Source organism: Heterodontus francisci, chromosome 13 (assembly GCF_036365525.1).
Source record: "Heterodontus francisci isolate sHetFra1 chromosome 13, sHetFra1.hap1, whole genome shotgun sequence".
Classification (NCBI taxonomy): Eukaryota; Metazoa; Chordata; class Chondrichthyes; order Heterodontiformes; family Heterodontidae; genus Heterodontus; species Heterodontus francisci.
In genome coordinates this window covers 2,700,399-2,718,380 of record NC_090383.1, presented here as the reverse complement: position 1 = coordinate 2,718,380, position 17,982 = coordinate 2,700,399, and the positions used below count along the sequence as shown (strand labels likewise).

General features: G+C 45.2%; 1 protein-coding gene across 1 annotated transcript in view; it reads left to right on the top strand.

Annotated features, from left to right (window-relative positions):
* The first annotated feature begins 3,021 nt into the window (after nucleotides 1–3,021).
* abch1 (ATP-binding cassette, sub-family H, member 1) overlaps nucleotides 3,022–17,982 on the top strand; it is a 76,379-nt gene continuing 61,418 nt past the window's right edge. The window contains 6 exon segments of the mRNA XM_068045646.1: nucleotides 3,022–3,188; nucleotides 3,898–3,974; nucleotides 7,474–7,615; nucleotides 8,237–8,396; nucleotides 11,324–11,478; nucleotides 13,241–13,351. Of these exon segments, the coding sequence (XP_067901747.1) occupies nucleotides 3,022–3,188; nucleotides 3,898–3,974; nucleotides 7,474–7,615; nucleotides 8,237–8,396; nucleotides 11,324–11,478; nucleotides 13,241–13,351 (812 nt within the window).

Here is a 17,982-nt window from a genome sequence, read left to right as displayed (position 1 = left end):
ACACCAGGGAAGTGCGGTTTAGTGCAGGATTGAATACAAACAGAATCACAGAATCACAGAATCATACAGTGCAGAAGAGGCCCTTCAGCCCATCGACACCTGACCTTTCTACCTAATCCCATTTGCCAGCACTTGGCCCATAGCCTTGAATGTTATGACGCGCCAAGTGCTCATCCAGGTACTTTTTAAAGGATGTGAGGCAACCTGCCTCTACCACCCTCCCAGGCAGTGCATTCCAGACCATCACCACCCTCTGGGTAAAAAAGTTCTTCCTCAAATCTCCCTTAAACCTCCCGCCCCTCACCTTAAACTTGTGTCCCCTCGTAACTGACCCTTCAACTAAGGGGAACAGCTGCTCCCTATCCACCCTGTCATGCCCTTCATAATCTTGTACACCTCGATCAGGTCACCCCTCAGTCTTCTCTGCTCCAGTGAAAACAACCCAAGCATATCCAACCTCTCTTCATAGCTTAAATATTCCATCCCAGGCAACATCCTGGTGAATCGCCTCTGCACCCCCTCCAGTGAAATCACATCCTTCCTATAATGTGGTGACCAGAATTGCACACAGTACTCCAGCTGTGGCCTTACCAAAGTTCTGTACAACTCCAACATGACCTCCCTGCTTTTGTAATCTATGAAACTGTGGAGTTTCTGAATGAGTTGAAATTATGCAGAGTGAGCAGAAAAAAATGATGGTTTGGAATGATGGTCTAGGGCTGTGTTCACTCACAATGTAATCTCCACATGTAAGCTGTTTAAAATGTGATAATAGTCGTGCTAAGCATTTCTCTCTTTATTTGTTTTTACTAGAAGGCCATTCGGCCCATCAGCCAAATCTATATCTGCTTCCTGCTGACTCGGTTGGTGATGGCATAGTGCCAGTAGCTTTCACATTCCTGTCTGGGCAGCTCTTACATAACCTTACAACCATCAGTCGGGCTGCTGACCTGTTGTGCCAGGTTACTGTGTAGGTGAAAAGCAGCTCCCTATGCAGTGGTGCTATTGCCAAGCAGAATGCCCCATATTTGAACCTGTGTTAACTGATGTCAGCCTGGACAGGAACACTGAATTTACACTCAGCATCACTGCTCTGAATCGATAGAGGGGATAATTGCTGAGAGCTCCCGCTTCTTAATGCTATTAAATGATCCTTACTGGAAAACAGTGTTTCTGTGATAACCCTCGATAAAATAGCATGCCAACCCTCACTGCCTAGACACGCACATGAAAACTACCTGTTTGTTCAGGTATCACTGCCTGTGAAACTGGCACCCAGTAAGGAGAACGTGAGTGAACATCATTGCCAATTTCACAGCGTTTTAATGTTCTCAGTGAATACTGTATTCTGTGACATTCTACAACACAATTGTTGTTTTAGCCCAGCGTGTCATTTCTTGGCTAGTTATGCTGTAAGCTGTGCAGAAGTAGGTCCTTGAATAATATAATACAAGAAATATCTGCTTTAGAGAAAGGCAAGTCTGTCTTACAGCGTCTGCTAGAAACATAGAAAATAGGAGCAGGAGTAGGCCATTCGGCCCTTTGGGTCTGCTCCGCCATTCAAAAAAGATCATGGCTGATCGTCTAATTCAGTCCCCCGTTCCCGCTTTCTCCCCATATCCCTTGATCCCTTTGGCATTAAGAAATATATCTATCTCCTTCTTGAATATATTTGATGACTTGGCCTCCACTGCCTTCTGCGGTAGAGAATTCCACAGGTTCACCACCCTCTGAGTGAAGAAATTTCTCCTCATCTTGGTTCTAAATGGCATACCCCGTATCCTGAGACTGTGACCCCTGGTTCTGGACTCCCCAACCATCGGGAACACCCTCCCTGCATCTAGCCTGTCTAGTCCTGTTAGAATTTTATAGGTTTCTATGAGATCCCCTCTCATTCTTCTAAACTCTAGTGAATATAGGTCTAGTTGACCCAATCTCTCCTCATACATCAATCCTGCCATCCCAGGAATCAGCCTAGTAAATCTTCTTTGCACTCCCTCCATGGCAAGAACATCCTTCCTCAGATAAGGAAACCAAAACTGCACAGAATACTCCAGATGTGGTCTCACCAAGGTCCTGTATAACTGCAGTAAGACATCCTTGCTCCTGTACTGCTGCTACTGCTCTGCCTAACAGTATCATCTCTGTCCGACAGTATCAGCTCTGTCTTACAATGTTATCTTTGTACACTTCTATATTTGGCCAAAGCAGGAATCTCAGTGCATGTCCACTTAAATCAATGTCGGAATGTCAATAACATTCTTCATGTTTAACTTTAGCAGGAGACTTAAGGCATTTTGGACCAGGAATGTTTTTTCCCTTAAATTACTACTCAGGTTAACACAGAAGCAACGTGATTCTTGCAAGAATTTTGGTGCTAAATGAGTTCAGGTAACACCAACAACATAAGAAGTTGAGGCCGAGGGAACGTTGGTGATAAGTGTACACTATGAGATCTGGTCCATCACGAATCCTCTGACTATCCCTGCACACCACAATTTGCTCCGAGTCCCATCCTTATTTTCAAATCCCTCCATGGCCTCGCCCCTCCCTATCTCTGTAATCTCCTCTGAGATATCTGCGCTCCTCTAATTCGGGCCTCTTCTGCATCCCTGATTTTAATGGCTACGCCATTGCTGGCCATTTCAACTGCATGGGCTCTAAGCTCTGGAATTCCCTCCCTAAATCTCTCCATCTCTCTACCCCTCTCTCCTCCTTTAAGATGCTCTTAAAACAGACCTCTTTGACCAAGCTTTTGGTCACCAAATACCTCCTAATTGTGGCATAGAGTCATATTTTGTTTGATAATGCAGCTCTGACAACCTTGGGATGTTGTATTACATTAAAGGTACTGTATAATGCATTGTTGTTGTTCAAAGGTGAATCTTTGGAGCAGTGGATATCTGTATATGAGCAGCAATTAGCCACATCAGAGAAGATTGTGGATCAGACTGTACAGAAAGCAGTCTTGCAGAGGGAGAGTGCAGCCACAGGGATAGTGTAGAAAGAGGGATGTGGATGATGATTCACAGGGGAAAGGGAACTCAAAGCTACAGTAAAGCTCTGGGTTACTGCAGCTCTCCAGTAGACACAGTGTTGGAGAAACATGAGCACGACAGTCGCAGCAATTCAGAGGAGCATGGAACTGAGCAACAGTGCATGCTGAAGAGGAAGGGACAACCCAGAGGGTGAGAGTGCATGAACAGGAGAGTGGTGAGACTGGAACATTCCACAGGGAGCTTTCTCTGCAGCTGGCACCGGGGATCCTGGATGAAATGTTGCCTGTTGAGATATTCTGAGAATGTTTCAGGGAGTATGATAAAAGCGAAAACAGGAAATGCGTTATTTCCCCAAACCATCATCAAGTTTAATGAACACGGCAAAACATTTGGAATAAGAGAAGCTTCTGAATGTTTTCATTGCCTTACATCAAAGGGTCAGCCCAAGGGGGAAACAGAGGAAATATTTGGAAGTTGTAATATTGACCTAGTGATATGGGTTTGTAAATAAGATGAAGAACAGAAAACGGCAGGAATTTCTGGACAGGTTTGTTTTTTGACACAGTCTGAATTTCCAATCTTGGATTTGAAGAAACAATTCCTGGGCAGATATTTGGCTGGTTTTATCGAGATGTTTTTCACCATTTTGTCCCAGCAATGCACACAACCTGAGTTGGTTCCAAATCTTCTGAAGAGTCTGTGCAGGGCCAATGATTATCCATCAACAATCTCATTTCCTGAAACTTTCTTCAAGGCAGATGTTAAAATCAGTTAAAAATGTCTGGATTTATGAAGTAGGTTGCAGCCACAAGATATTTTTTTTTTCAAAAAATATACTTTATTCATAAAATTTATAAAAATACATTACATAACAGTTCAAATTTGACATTACATAAAGTGCAATACAGATCAGTTTTTTCAACACAGTACACAAGGTGACTCACTACACTTGCCCTTACAGGTTATATTTACAAAGTACATTGTCATTTCATGTCAGACATTCTCTGGTGCAAACAGCCCAAGGGGTTTACACAGGTTCCAGCCCCTCCATATACTAATCCAGAGGCCTAAGACTGTGACCTTTCCCCAGGCTTTAGTTCATCCCTCAGCGCATTGTCCTGGTTACAGCCACACGATAATTTTATTTTATTTTTTTAGAGATACTGCACTGAAACGGACCCTTTGGCCCACCAAGTCTATGCCAGCCATCAACCACCCATTTATACTAATCCTACATTAATCTCATTACCCTCTCACATCCCCACCTTCCCTCAATTCCCCTACCACCTACCTATACTAGGGGCAATTTACCTATCAACCTGCAAGTCTTTGGCTGTGGGAGGAAACCGGAGCACCCGGCGGAAACCCAGGCGGTCACAGGAAGAACTTGCAAACTCCACACAGGCAGTACCCAGAATCGAACCCAGGTCGCTGGAGCTGTGAGGCTGCGATGCTAACCACTGCGCCACTGTGACGCCCATAATATCCAAATTGAGCATATGGGTGACACCACAGAGGAGATTCAGCTGCTCCACGCGTCCCAGAGAGTGCAAGAGGAGGAAACCTCTTTAGCTGGAGATGTAAAGCATTGACAATGGTTTAATCCCTCCATATCATTGAGGAATTCTCTCCCTGGTGTACAGCTTGATTACAGCTCCTGATAGTTCTGTAGAACTGGGTGAAGGTTAAGCAGAAGACAGAGAAAAGGAAATACAATTAACTCAAAACCAAAAATTAAATGAGCATGAGCTGGGTCAAAATCCTGGAACTCCCTTCCTAACAGCACTGTGGGTGTACCTACCTCACATGGACTGCAGCGGTTCAAGAAGGCAGCTCACCACCACCTACTCAAGGGCAATTAGGGATGGGCAATAAATGCTGACCTAGCCAGCAACGCCCACATCCCATAAATGAATTTTAAAAATTGTGAAATATTTAAGTGCTGCACATGCAATAGGCAAAAAAGTCCCCTGGTGGAGCTGTGCAGCAGAGAGATGGTTCACTACAGAATCTAACCGTTTCCCTCTGTGGTTAGAATTAGGTGTTGTTGCTTTGGGCTGGATTTCTCTTCTTAGGAGCATTGCTCTTTGACACTGATTTTCAATTAAGAACATAACAGCTAGGAGCAGGAGTAGGCCATTCAGCCCCTCGAACCTGCTGTGCCATTCAATAAGATCGGGGCTGATCTTCAACATCAACTCCACTTTCCCACCTTATATCCATATCCCTTGATTCCCATTCTTGAAAATACTCAATGACGGAGCATTCAGAGCCCTCTGGGATAGAGAATTCCTCAGATTGAAGACATTTCTCCTCATCTCGGTCTGAAATGGCTTTATTCTGAGACTGTGAGCCCGTGTTCTATCTAAACTCTCCAGACCGAGGGAAAACAGCCTCTCAGCATCTACCCTATCAAACCCTCTCAGAACTTTATACAGTTCAATGCGATCATCTCTCATTCTCCAATTGAGAGAAACAACTTGCATTTATATAGCACCTTTCACATCCTTCATGGACAGGTAATTTTTCAATGTAGTCACTGTTGTTACATAGGGAAATATGGTTGCCAGTTTGTGCACAGCAAGATCCCACAGACAGCGGTGAGACATATTGGCCTGTTCTAAAAAAAACCTTACATTTATATAAACAATTACCAGATGTCTCAAAGTGCTTTACAGCCAATGAAGTACTTTTTTGAAGTGTAGTCACTGTTGCAATGTAGGAAACACGGCAGCCAATTTGTGCACAGCAAGATTCCACAAACAGCAATATGATAATGACCAGATAACGTGGTGGTTTTGTGATGTTGATTGAGGGTTAAACATTATACAGTAAATGGCAGAACCCTTAGGAGTATTGACAGGCAGAGAGATCTGGGCGTACAGGTCCACAGGTCACTGAAAGTGACAACGCAGGTGGATAAGGTAGTCAAGAAGGCATTCGGCATGCTTGCCTTCATCGGTTGGGGCATAGAGTATAAAAATTGGCAAGTCATGTTGCAGCTGTACAGAACCTTAGTTAGGCCACACTTAGAATATTGCGTGGAATTCTGGTCACCACACTACCAGAAGGACGTGGAGGCTTTGGAGAGGGTACAGAAGAGGTTTACCAGGATGTTGCCTGGTCTGGAGGGCATTAGCTATGAGGAGAGGTTGGAAAAACTCGGATTGTTTTCACTGGAACGACGGAGGTGGAGGGGCGACATGATAGAGGTTTACAAAGTTATGAGTGGCATGGACAGAGTGGATAGTCAGAAGCTTTTTCCCAGGGTGGAAGAGTCAGTTACGAGGGGACATAGGTTTAAGGTGCGAGGGGCAAAGTTTAGAGGGGATGTGCGAGGCAAGTTTTTTACACAGAGGGTGGTGAGTCCCTGGAACTTGCTGCCAGGGGAGGTGGTGGAAGCAGATACGATAGCGACGTTTAAGAGACATCTTGACAAATATATGAATAGGAAGGGAATAGAGGGATATGGGCCCTGGAAGTGCAGAAGGTGTTAGTTTAGGCAGGCGTCAAGATCGGCGCAGGCTTGGAGGGCCGAATGGCCTGTTCCTGTGCTGTACTGTTCTTTGTTCTTTGACTTCAAAAGTACTTCATTGACTGTAAAGCACTTTGAGATATCCTGAGGTTGTGAAAGGCGCTATGAAAATGCAAGTCTTTCCTTTCTAACATTGAAAAATTCAGTCCACTGTACAAAGTGATTTGTATGTGACCTAGATCACAAAACACAAGTGGAGTTTTTGAATTGTGTACAGATTTATCAGATGAACATACAACTCTTCATATTATCCTTAGACTGGTATGAGGACAAGTGGATTGATCTGTAATTTTTCTGTGATCCTCTTAACAAAAGCAAGACATTAATTTCTGTTCCCACAGGGTGAGTACATGTGGAGTAGCAGTGACTTTGTGATGTCACAGTTCATTCAGTTCTGAACTGGAGGATAATGTGACTGAATTGATCAAGTGTAGGGACAGTAGAAAACAGCAAGTGGATAGATGTAGAATCCCTCAATTTACGACCAAGACCAGTTGGCAACAACCAAAACTTAAAGTTCCACTTAGGGCTTTTGAATAATTGTAATTGGTAGTTCAATCAATGAAAGAGTTGATAATTAAGGAATTAACTTACCCTAACTATTAGAACAAGTCATGGTTATTACTGCTGGATCTCTAACTTTTATGTAACTTAGAGGCCAGAGAGAGTGGGTGATGGGATATTTCATTGTTAACAGGGTGAGTTTTCTCTCCACAGATGCTGCCAGACCTGCTGAGTATTTGCAGCATTTTCTGTTTTTATTTCAGATTTCCAGTATCTGCAGTATTTTGCTTTTGTTTTAACATATTGGTTTGATTCACTCCTCTGCATTGAATATACAATTTTATGTTTGTGGAGAAATAGAGACTATTTTTCTTTCTGTTTTAATTTGTTTTCAGTTCTACTGAAATTTATATTTAATTTTGTTGTTTATTTCAGCTGTTTTGATGATAAGGGCAATGTATTGTGTTGTAGCTCATGACTTCAGCCATTCTGCTATTGAGTGTCGGGGAGCCTGTATATCCTATGGAAAGCTGAATGTACTCGATAACTTTAACCTCATTTTACCACAGGGACAGATGTAAGTGTACTGCTCGGTTATATCTGAAGGCGTTGTAGTTGTATTATCAATGAATTCATTAAGAAACTTATTTCAGTTAATTTACTGAGAAGTTCTGGCCTCAAAAATTGTTGACGCTGCCAAGAGGCACCTAACCATCCAATATAGAGAACGTTCCGAGTCAGTAAGGCTGAACAATAATTGTTCTAGGGTGGTGCCTGAAACAGCCTTTAGTCCTATTGTATAACAGATGTGTCACGTGGGGGCTGAGCCACTGGGACTTGCTCTATGCAAAATAGGAGTAGGTGCAGCAAGTCCAGCTTGATTTTGATAAGTTTTCTCCTTCATTTGCACCCAAAAATGGGCAAAATGAGGTAGAATTTCTCCCCCCCCCCAGCTGTGTTTTATTTTATTTTAATTTATTCAAACTTGGATTATTTTCAATGTTAAGCAGAGAAAAGGTGTGGTATGAAGGTGGTGTTTCATACAGATGTCTTAATACAGAGTCAGTCAAAAGACATACATGTTGCATCATAGGTCATGATGAACAATATGATGTAATCTATGTGCTCGTAAGTTTGTATTCTACTGAGTGAGCAGGGATATGTTTAACATGTAAGATAAATCTCCTATTTCATGCAGATGTATTCTGCTTGGTCCGAGCGGCTGTGGGAAAACAACATTTTTGCGGTGTGCTTTGGGAAGATTACGCATCTTGAAGGGGAAAATTACAGTCCTGGGGAAACCTCCAGCATTCCCAGGACATGAGGTGCCAGGCAGGAGGGTGGGTATAAGTCTTCGTGTATCTTTAGGCTTCGAAAAGGTTTTGAGTTTCAGTGGCTCAGGCAATCAATGGTTTTATACTCTGATATGGAAAGTACTCATAAAACATGATGCATTTCAGTAGATAACAATACAGGTAGGTGATACATTTTGGTGGGAAGAATGAGGAGAGAATGCAAGTTAAATGGTACAATTTTAAACGAGGTGCAGGAACAGAGAGACCTGGGGGTGTTTGAACACAATTCTTGAAGGCAGATCAAGTCACTTGCAATTCACTTACAACTGCAATTTCAAAATCCCAACTATCTAGCCTTTGGCCCTCGATTCTCTACAACATTTCTGCAGTTACTGGTTTGCTCAACCATACCCTCAGCCCACCCTTGATGCTCTAGTCCCCAGTAAAAACATCAGTCTCTCTCACCCTGGTAGTTCCCTCAGGTACGGCCCCACCTCCACTCTCTCCAAGTCCCAGAGACTCAGACTTGAAAGGATATGGCAGACAACTGCTTTAGCAATCCACTGCCAGATCTGCTGGATCACATGAAACACAATCGCGTCTGCTAAAACTGTTCACTATCCCAGGTTCATCATGGAATGCAAAGATAACCCCCTGGCTTTTTTCTACTGCATACCATCTTCTTAAACCCCTCTCCCCTGTCCCTCCATCCTCACCTCCAACAATAAGTGTGAGGAGCTCATGGACTTATTTATCACTAAGATCAAGACCATCCAATCAGCTGCCTCTGCCATGTCCCTCCCTTTCACTAGCCCATGTGGCCAGACTTTTTTTAATGCTCCCTCCGCCCTAGCCCTGAACTCGCATCTTTATCTAGTTTCTCTCCTGTCTCTGAGCTCATCTTGTCCATGAGACCACTTCCTGCTCCCTTGATCCTATTCCCACTAAACTGCTGACCACCCAACTCCCCCTCTTGGTCCCCATGTTAGTTGATATTGTAAATGGTTCTGTCTCTTCAGGTGTTGTCCCTCTCTCCTTTAAATCTACCATCATTACCCATCTCCTCAAAAAAAAACCCTTGACCCCACTGTCCTTGCAAACTACTGTCCCATCTCCACCCTTTCTTTCCTGTCCAAGTCCTTGAACGTGTTGTCGCCTCCCAAATCCATTCCCATCTTTCCCAGAACTCCATGTTAAATTCCCTCCAATCAGGTTTCCACCCCTGCCACAGTACTGAAACAGCTCTTATCAAAGTCACAAATGACATCCTTTGTGACTGTGACAAAGGTAAACTTACCCTCCTCCTCCTTCTCGACTTGTCTGCCGCCTTTGACATAGTTGACAACACCATTCTCTTCCAACGTCTCTCCACTGTTGTCCAGCTGGGTGGGACTGCTCTCATCCTGTTCCATTCCTATCTATCTAATCGTAGCCAGAGAATCACTTGCAATGTCTTCTCTTCCCACTCCTGCACCGTTACCTCTGGTGTCCCACAAGGATCTATCGTCGGTCCCCTCCTATTTCCCATCTACATGCTGCCCCTCGGTGACATCGTCTAAAAGCACAGCGTTAGTTTTCACATGTACGCTGATGACACTCAACTCTACCTCACCACCGCCTCTCTCGACTCCTGCACTGTTGTTAAATTATCGGACTGCTTATCTGACAACCAGTACTGGATGAGCAGAAATTTCCTCCAATTAAATATTGGGAAGACAGTAGCCATTGTTTTTTGGTCCCTGCTCCAAGCTCTGTTCCCTGCCCACTGACTCCATCCCTCTCCCTGGCAACATTTTTAGATTAAGCCAGTCTGTTTGCAACCTTGGTGTCACATTTGACCTGGAGATTATCTTCCAACCTCATATTCATGCCGTCACTGAGACTGCCTATTTCCACCTCTGTAACATTGCCCAACGTCATCCTTGTCTCAGCTCATCTGCTGCTGAAACCCTCATTCTTGCCTTCAAGATCTCTAAACTTGACTATTCTAATGTACTGCTGGCTGGTCTCCTTATTCAACTCTCCATAAAATTGAGGTCATCCAAAATTCTGCTGCCCATGTCTCAACTCGCACCACATACTGTTCTCCTATCACCCATGTGCTCGCTGAGCCACATTGGCTCCCAATCAAGCAATAACTTTATTTTAAAATTCTCATCCTTGTTTTCAAATCCCTCCATGGCCTCACCCCTCCCTATCTCTGTAATCTCCTCCAGCCCCTCAACCCTCCAAGATATCTTTGCTCCTGTAACTCTGGCCTCTTGTGCATCCCTGATTTTAATCACTGCACCATTGGTGGCCACGCCTTCAGTTGCCTGGGCCCCAAGACCTGGAATACCCTCCTTGCACCTCCCCTCCTCTCTACCTCGCTTTCCTCCTTTAAGATACTCCTTAAAACCTACCTCTTTGAACAAGCCTTTGGTCATCTGACCTAATATCTCCTTACGTGGCTCGGTATCATATTTTGTTTTATAACGTCCCTGTGAAGCAACTTGGGACATTTTATTATGTTAAAGGTTCTATATAAATATAAGTTGTTGTTGCTGAAACTGTTTCCCATAATTATCATAAAAAAACAATTTGGCATACCTGAGATGTTTTACAAGTTTATTCTTGTTAGGAAGATCGAGAAAGTTAACCAGGAAGGAGAGATGAGTTTCTAGGTCTTGGCTGAAGAGTTGATAACCAGAGGGAACTGATTTGAGATATTGGGCAAAAGAACTAGAAGTGGCATGAGATCAGAATCTGGAATGTTCTGCCCGATAGGGCAGTGGATTCAATAATCACCTTCACCTAATATGGGGGAAAGAGCGGGGGAGTGGGACTAACTGGATTGCAGTTTGAAAGATCCAGCACAGACTCGAAGGGCAGAATGGACTCCTTCTGTGCTGTACTGTTCAATGATTCAATGAAAATGGGTTAAAGTCTATTTCCTACATGTTGCTCCCGTATCCTATCAATAAATACTCTTTTGGATTTAACTCAAACAGGAATTAGCATTGTACAATGATTTAAGCATTAAGGACATGTTTTGGTTCTTTGGGCGTATACACAAGCTGATAAGCCAAGACCTAGAAACTCGTCTCTCCTTCCTGGTTAACTGTCTTGATCTTCCCGACAAGAATAAACTTGTAAAACATCTCAGGTATGCCAAATTGTTTTTTTATGATATGCTTCAGGAAGGGTCACTCCCTTCACGGCCTCCGATCCAACGTGTGACTTCATGGGTTGGATTTTGTCAGAGCAGTGGTGGTACTGGCGATGGACCAGAAATCCCAGGGCACCCCCGCCTCAGCCATTGGGGGGAGCCCCGGCTGGAACTTCCTGCCAATGAGCTGCCGTCAAGGTTCCCGTCCCTTGAGGGAAGGTTGCCCGCCTCCAGGACCTGTTAGCCAATTGGAGGGAGAGGTGGCCACTGCTGGGACTGCACCAAACTGCAAAACTCATCGATGGATACTGCCCTTGCAACAAGGTGAGTTGCCGCCAGGGGGCCCCTCCGTGAGCCACAGAGTGCCCGATTGAGAGGGCCCCCCCTCCCTGCTGAACCCACAGGAGGGCTGCCAGAGTTTACCAGGCAGTCTCCCCACATGGCTGAGGGCCCACCCACCACTGGTAAAATGCCAGCGGCTGTGGGAAGAGGCCCTTAATTGGCCTTTGGGTGGGAGGGCTGCCCTCTACCTTCCCCGACACTGGTAAAATGCCACCATGGTGGGAAGGCGATGGGCACTCCACCCCCACCCCCCCCCCCCACCCCCACCACCTCCCAGCCTCCTCATGCAGACCCTTTGTTCCTACATTTCATCCCATATATTTAGAGTTTTAACCCAGTTTTCTGCTATTGTGGCATATATGAGGTTTCATCTAAATATTTAATGACTTTTAAATAATGTCTGAGGGATTGAATTTATAAACACTCACACTTTTCCTGACTTAACCATCAGAATTAAAAACAGGAGAGGTAATTTGAAGAAAAACTTAGCAATTACACCTGGGACACAGTGTGGGGAGGGGGGAGTGGAGTGGGGGGGGGGAGTTGAGAAGGCAGAGGTAGAGGGGGAGCTTCGAAGGTGTGAGGACAGAGTTGGGAAGTCGAGGTGCCTTTTGAGAGGGGGAGTGGAGGGGATGGTGGGCGAGGGCAAGGGAAGGTAGGGGAGGGGAAACAGGGGAGGGGAGGTGGGCGAGGAGCAGAGGGCTGTGTGTGCACATGGTCTCCCCTACTCAGACATTCAGGTTTGGAGGGTGGAATGTTCCAATGGAGGACAATAAACTCCGAAATGATCCCTCACACCTCCAGGAGCCGTCAGTCTTGGTCCAATGTTGTTGAATGACTGGGTGCAGGAAACCTGCCCATCATCAGAGCCCTGGGCAGACAGGAAGGAAAGTGTCAAGATGATAAAATGAGGAAACAAACTTCCATCAAAGAGAAGGTTCTGGTCTGGATGAGCAAAAAATTAGTTCAAATTTTAAAACATGTAAATTTACATCCAAGCAATTGTCAACTAACACATTTTCTGACACCTTAAATAGAGAAATTAAAGTTCCACATTATTTAAAGATAGGACATAGCAGAGTTCCTGTCACATTGCAGAGGTGTAAGCAGTTTTTAGTGTTTTGTTGAAATACATATTAAAGATTGGATATTAAAATTAACTCCGATATTCCTGCCCCTCCACTCCCAACTTGAATTCCTGCCAGCGACGGAGAAATCCATTGATGATGGAAACCAGTTTGGTTGAAGGTTGGAAAGTTTTCCTGCAGTCATCTATTTTATCTAGTTTTTGTATTTAACATGTGCCTGCCTGCAGAATTCAGCTACCTGAGCATTTCTCACCAAACAGTTCTGTGAAAATGGTCCTGATAGATAATAAATTCTTTGATTGATCGGCGGCTTGTGATTTTCTTTTCAGCGGTGGACAGAAAGGCCGAGTGCCTCTTGGAGCTGCTCAACTTCAGGAGCCACAGCTGCTCTTATTGGATGAACCGACTGTTGGAGTAGATCCAGTGCTCCGAGTCAGGAAGTAATTCTGAGCTGGAAAATCCAGTTTATTCCTGGAACTTTTACTCTGAAGTTAAAATGAAGTTTCCTCCAGTTGATTTTTTTCTTTGGATAGAAATTTTCGATAGCAAATGATATCTTTAAATTGCCTTTTGCAAGTGCTTTCACTTGGAGTCTTTGGAAATTAATGTATTTATAAACTATTCTATCCATTCTTTTCCAGGACTGCCATTAAAGACAGGTCTCCCAATTGGGCCAGTGGTGCTGAAGCTGTTTGCATGCTTGGCCGGGGTCTCCCCTTCTACCATGGGTTGGGGTGGGCGGGTGAGATGGCACAGACACGCAACAGCAATATTGAAAGCAGGTGACCATTCCCCCTGTCCCATTACAATTGCTGGGTCTTCCACAATGTCAAGAGGCGAGGCTGTCAATGGGCACACCCTGGCATGTGCCAATGGAGCAGCCCTGGGAACCTCTGCCTCTTAAACTGGAGTTGTTCGGATGTGGATTTGGCAGTAGGGATTTAGATTGAGATTTGACCACTGGCATTCCGATAGAATTCCTGCAACATTTTGCTGCTCCAGCGGAGTCAGACAGATGTGCTTGTTGGCATCGACACTCCAGGGTTCTGTACCTAATCTACCAAAGGAAGAAATAAAGTAGTCAACAGCTCGGAATGAATCTTGCACTTGATTCAAAACATGTCAGGGTAGGAATTCTGCTTTTGCCTTTCCCAGCCAGTGAGTCTCTACCCAATCACTTTATTATTGCAGTTCCTCTCAAACCTCTTTGTCTGCGGGGCACTTTGTGGGCGGTGGAGGGGGGTACAGCCCCCCGACGTCCGGGGTTGTGGCAGGGGGTGGGAAATGCCTCCGGGAGAGGCCCGCGACAGACCTTGATGCCGGGAAGGCCCAGTCCCATATTGCCAGCAGTGGCAAGGCCTCGTGCCGGCCCCACTGCTGCTCGGCAACGGGAGCCAAATCTAAATATGTTAATGTATTAAAATAAATGAATTAAATACTTACCCACTCCCCTTCCACTCCGATATTGCTGCCGATGGCCGTCACTCCTGTGCCTTCGGTACCATCCGGGGATTCGATGTGGGACAATGGTGGGGAGGGGGGAGCAGATACGTTTTCAGTGTGGGAGGGGGAGCGGTGTCAAACTAATGTAATTGGTGTTGGGGATGGTGGGAAGGGGTGAAGTTAAAAGTTTATGAACTTTGGTGGTGGGGGGGGGGGGGGTGGAAGGACGGGTACTCAAGGTAAGTATTTTGGTGGAGGAGGTGCAAGAAATAAATTGTATGATTATTGGGGGTGGGAGAGGAGCTAGAAACATTTATATAATTTTTAAAAATAAATTTTAATTCAATATCTCTTTAAAATTTTAAACTGTAATGTACAAAGACTTTTAAACACGGCCTCGGTGCCTGTATACTGGCACCTGACACCGTTGCCGGGGACGGACTGCACGTCCCCTCCATGTCATCGGGGTGGGGGGGGGGGGGTGCTCTGCCCTGGGGGGGAGGGGGCTTTGCCTCGGGGGTGGGGGCTCTGCCTGGGCTGGGGTGGGGGTGGGGACGGGGATCGCTCTGCCCGGGGGAGGGGTCACTCTGCCCCGGGGGGTCACTCTGCCCCAGCCATTTAAATGAGCCGCCGTGCTGAAGATCGCGGTGGCTGTGAAATGTGGGGTCCACGTGGGCAGACACCATTTTTGAAGCTCACCACCAAGATCAGCGGCAAGTTTATAAAATCCAGCCCAACATGTTTACTTGAAACATTCTAAGATGTATTATAAATTCATCACAATAATCTTCTTCTGAGAACCTATTCCTAATCTTACATCCACATTAATCAAACAAAATCAAGGTGATAAATCTTTTATAAAACTTGTTATTGCTCGTGCGATGACCACTTGTGCTGAGCATGTGGGAGCCAGTCTGGTGGTGTGACATCATGAGTGGTGGGATGAGGGTTCCGGTCTGTTCTCCCATACAGCCTCCGCTGTGGCATTGCTCGTCAGGGACTTGCATTGAGGACCGGCCCGCGGATCACCAGCGGTCCAGGAACCACACTTTGGGAAGCACTGTAATAGAGGAGTAATCACAGCTGCTAAACGCAGAAGCTGAATTTCTAACCAATCATTTTTGAGTGTTTTGACTCTTGTACAACAATTTCTATCTTGCTTAACTCCACCTTTACATTGTGCAGATATAGGTTATGGGGCAGAACATTTTCAGATTTCGTGCCTGTGAGCAGGTTTGAAAGATAAAGACCATTTCTGCTGCTAGCTTCATAAATCCTGGTGCACTGTCACGAGGATGCGCCGAGCGGAGGATAGTGAATCATAGAATCCTTGTTGATAGAGCACAGAATGAGGCCAATCGGCTCATCTTGCCTGTTCTGGCTCTTTGAAAATCTATCCAATTTATCCCACTGCCCCCTGCCCTTTCCCCATAGTCCTGTAATTTTCCCACTTCAATTATTTCTCCAATTCCCCTTTGAAAGTTATTATTGAATTTGCTTCCACCACCCTTTCAGCCAGCGCATTCCAGATCACAACAACTCACTGTGTAAGTTTTTTTTTTCTCTCAAAGCCTCTGGTTTTGTCAATCACCTTTAAATCTGCGTCCCTCTGGTTACTGACCCTCCTGCCACTGGAAACAGTTTCTCCTTATTTACTCTCTCAGATCCTCTGTCCTGCACCTACCCTGTCGAGCCCTGTCAGAATGTTGTATGCCTCAATGAGATCACCTCTCATTCTTCTAAACTCCAGAGAATACAGGTCCAGTCTCCTCAATCTCTCCTCATAAAACAATCCTGCCATCCCAGGAATCAGTCTGGTGAACCTTGGATGCACTCCCTCTGTGGCAAGTATATCCTTCCTTAGATGAGGAGACCAAACTGTACACAATACTCCAGGTGCAGTCTCACCAAGGCTCTATACAATTGCAGCAAGACATCTTTACTTCTGTACTCAAATTCTCTTGCAATAAAGGCCAACATACCACTTGCCTTCCTTATTGCTTGCTGCACCTGCATGCTAGCTTTCAGTGACTTATTAACAAGGACACCCAGGTCCCTTTGGACATCAACATTTTCCAACCTCTCACCATTTAAGAAATACTCAGCATTTCTCTTTTTCCTACAAAAGTGGATCACTTTACATGTTTCCACATTATATTCCATCAGCCATGTTCTTGCCCACTCACTTAGCCTAAATCCCCTTGAAGCCTCTTTGCATCCTCCTCACCACTCATATTCCCACCAAGTTTTGTGTCATCTGCAAACTTGGAAATATTACAATTGGTCCCCACATCCAAATCATTGATATAGATTGTAAACAGCTGTGGTCCCAGCACTGATCCTTGCAGTACCTCACTAGTAACAGTCTGTCATCCTGAGAATGACCCGTTTATTCCTACTCTGTTTTCTGTCCATTAATAAGTTCTCAATCCGTACCAGTATATTACCCTCAATCCCATGTGCTCGAATTTTGTTTACTAACCTCCTGTGTGGGACCTTATCAAAAACCTTCTGAAAATCCAAATACACCACATCCACTGGTTTTCCCTTATCCATTCGGCTAGTTACATCCTCAAAAAACTCCAACAGTTTTGTCAAACATGATTTCCCTTTCACAAATCCATGTTGGCTCTACCCAATCATACCGTTATTTTCTAAGTGCCCTGTTATAACATCCTTTATAATAGATTTTAGCATTTTCCCTGCTACTGATGTCAGGCTAACAGGTCTGCAGTTCCCTGTTTTCTCTTTCCCTCCTTTCTTAAATATTGGGGTTTGGGGAGGGAATTTCAGAGCTTGGGGTCCAGGCAGCTGAAGGTACAAGTGCCAATGGTGGAGTGATTATAATCAGGGGTGAGCAGAGATCTGGGGCTGGAGGCGGTTATAGAGATATGGAGGGGAGAGGCCATGGAAAGACTTGAAAACAAGAATGAGAATTTTAAGGTCAAGGCGGTGCCGGACCAGGAACTAATGTAGGTCAGAGAGTACAGGGATGATGGATGAGCGGGACTGGCTACGAGTTAGGATATGAGTAGCAGAGTTTACTGTGTTTTGATATATGTATCCATTTCATTTCCCACAGTTCTGCTCTCACCCCCCTGCCCCCCCTCCCTCCCTTAACCATGGTAGAGTTCCCCTTGTCCTCACCTTCCACACTACCAGCCCTCATATTCAACAGATCATCCTCTGCCATTTCCGCCACCTCCAGCGTGATGACACCACCAAGCACATCTTCCCCTTCCCTGTCAGCATCCTGAAGAGAACGTTCCATCCGAAACCCCCTGGTCCACTCCTCAATCACCTCCCCTTCCCACGGCACCTTTCCATGCAATCTCAGGAGAAGCAACACCTGCCCTTTTACCTCCTCTGTCCTCATTATCCAAGGCCCCAAACACTCCTTCCAGGTGAAGCAGGGAGTATTTGCTGCTCACAACACTGTCTGCTCAACAGTGGGGAGAACAAACACAGTCTGGGTGACCACTTTGCGAAACACCTCTGTTTAGCCCGCAAGCATGACCGAGTTTCCTGCCGCCTCTCATTTTATTTGATTACCTTCCTCCCGCTCTGACCTTTCTGTTCTCAGCTTCCTGCGCTGTTCCAGTGAAGCTCAACGAACAGCCCCTCACTT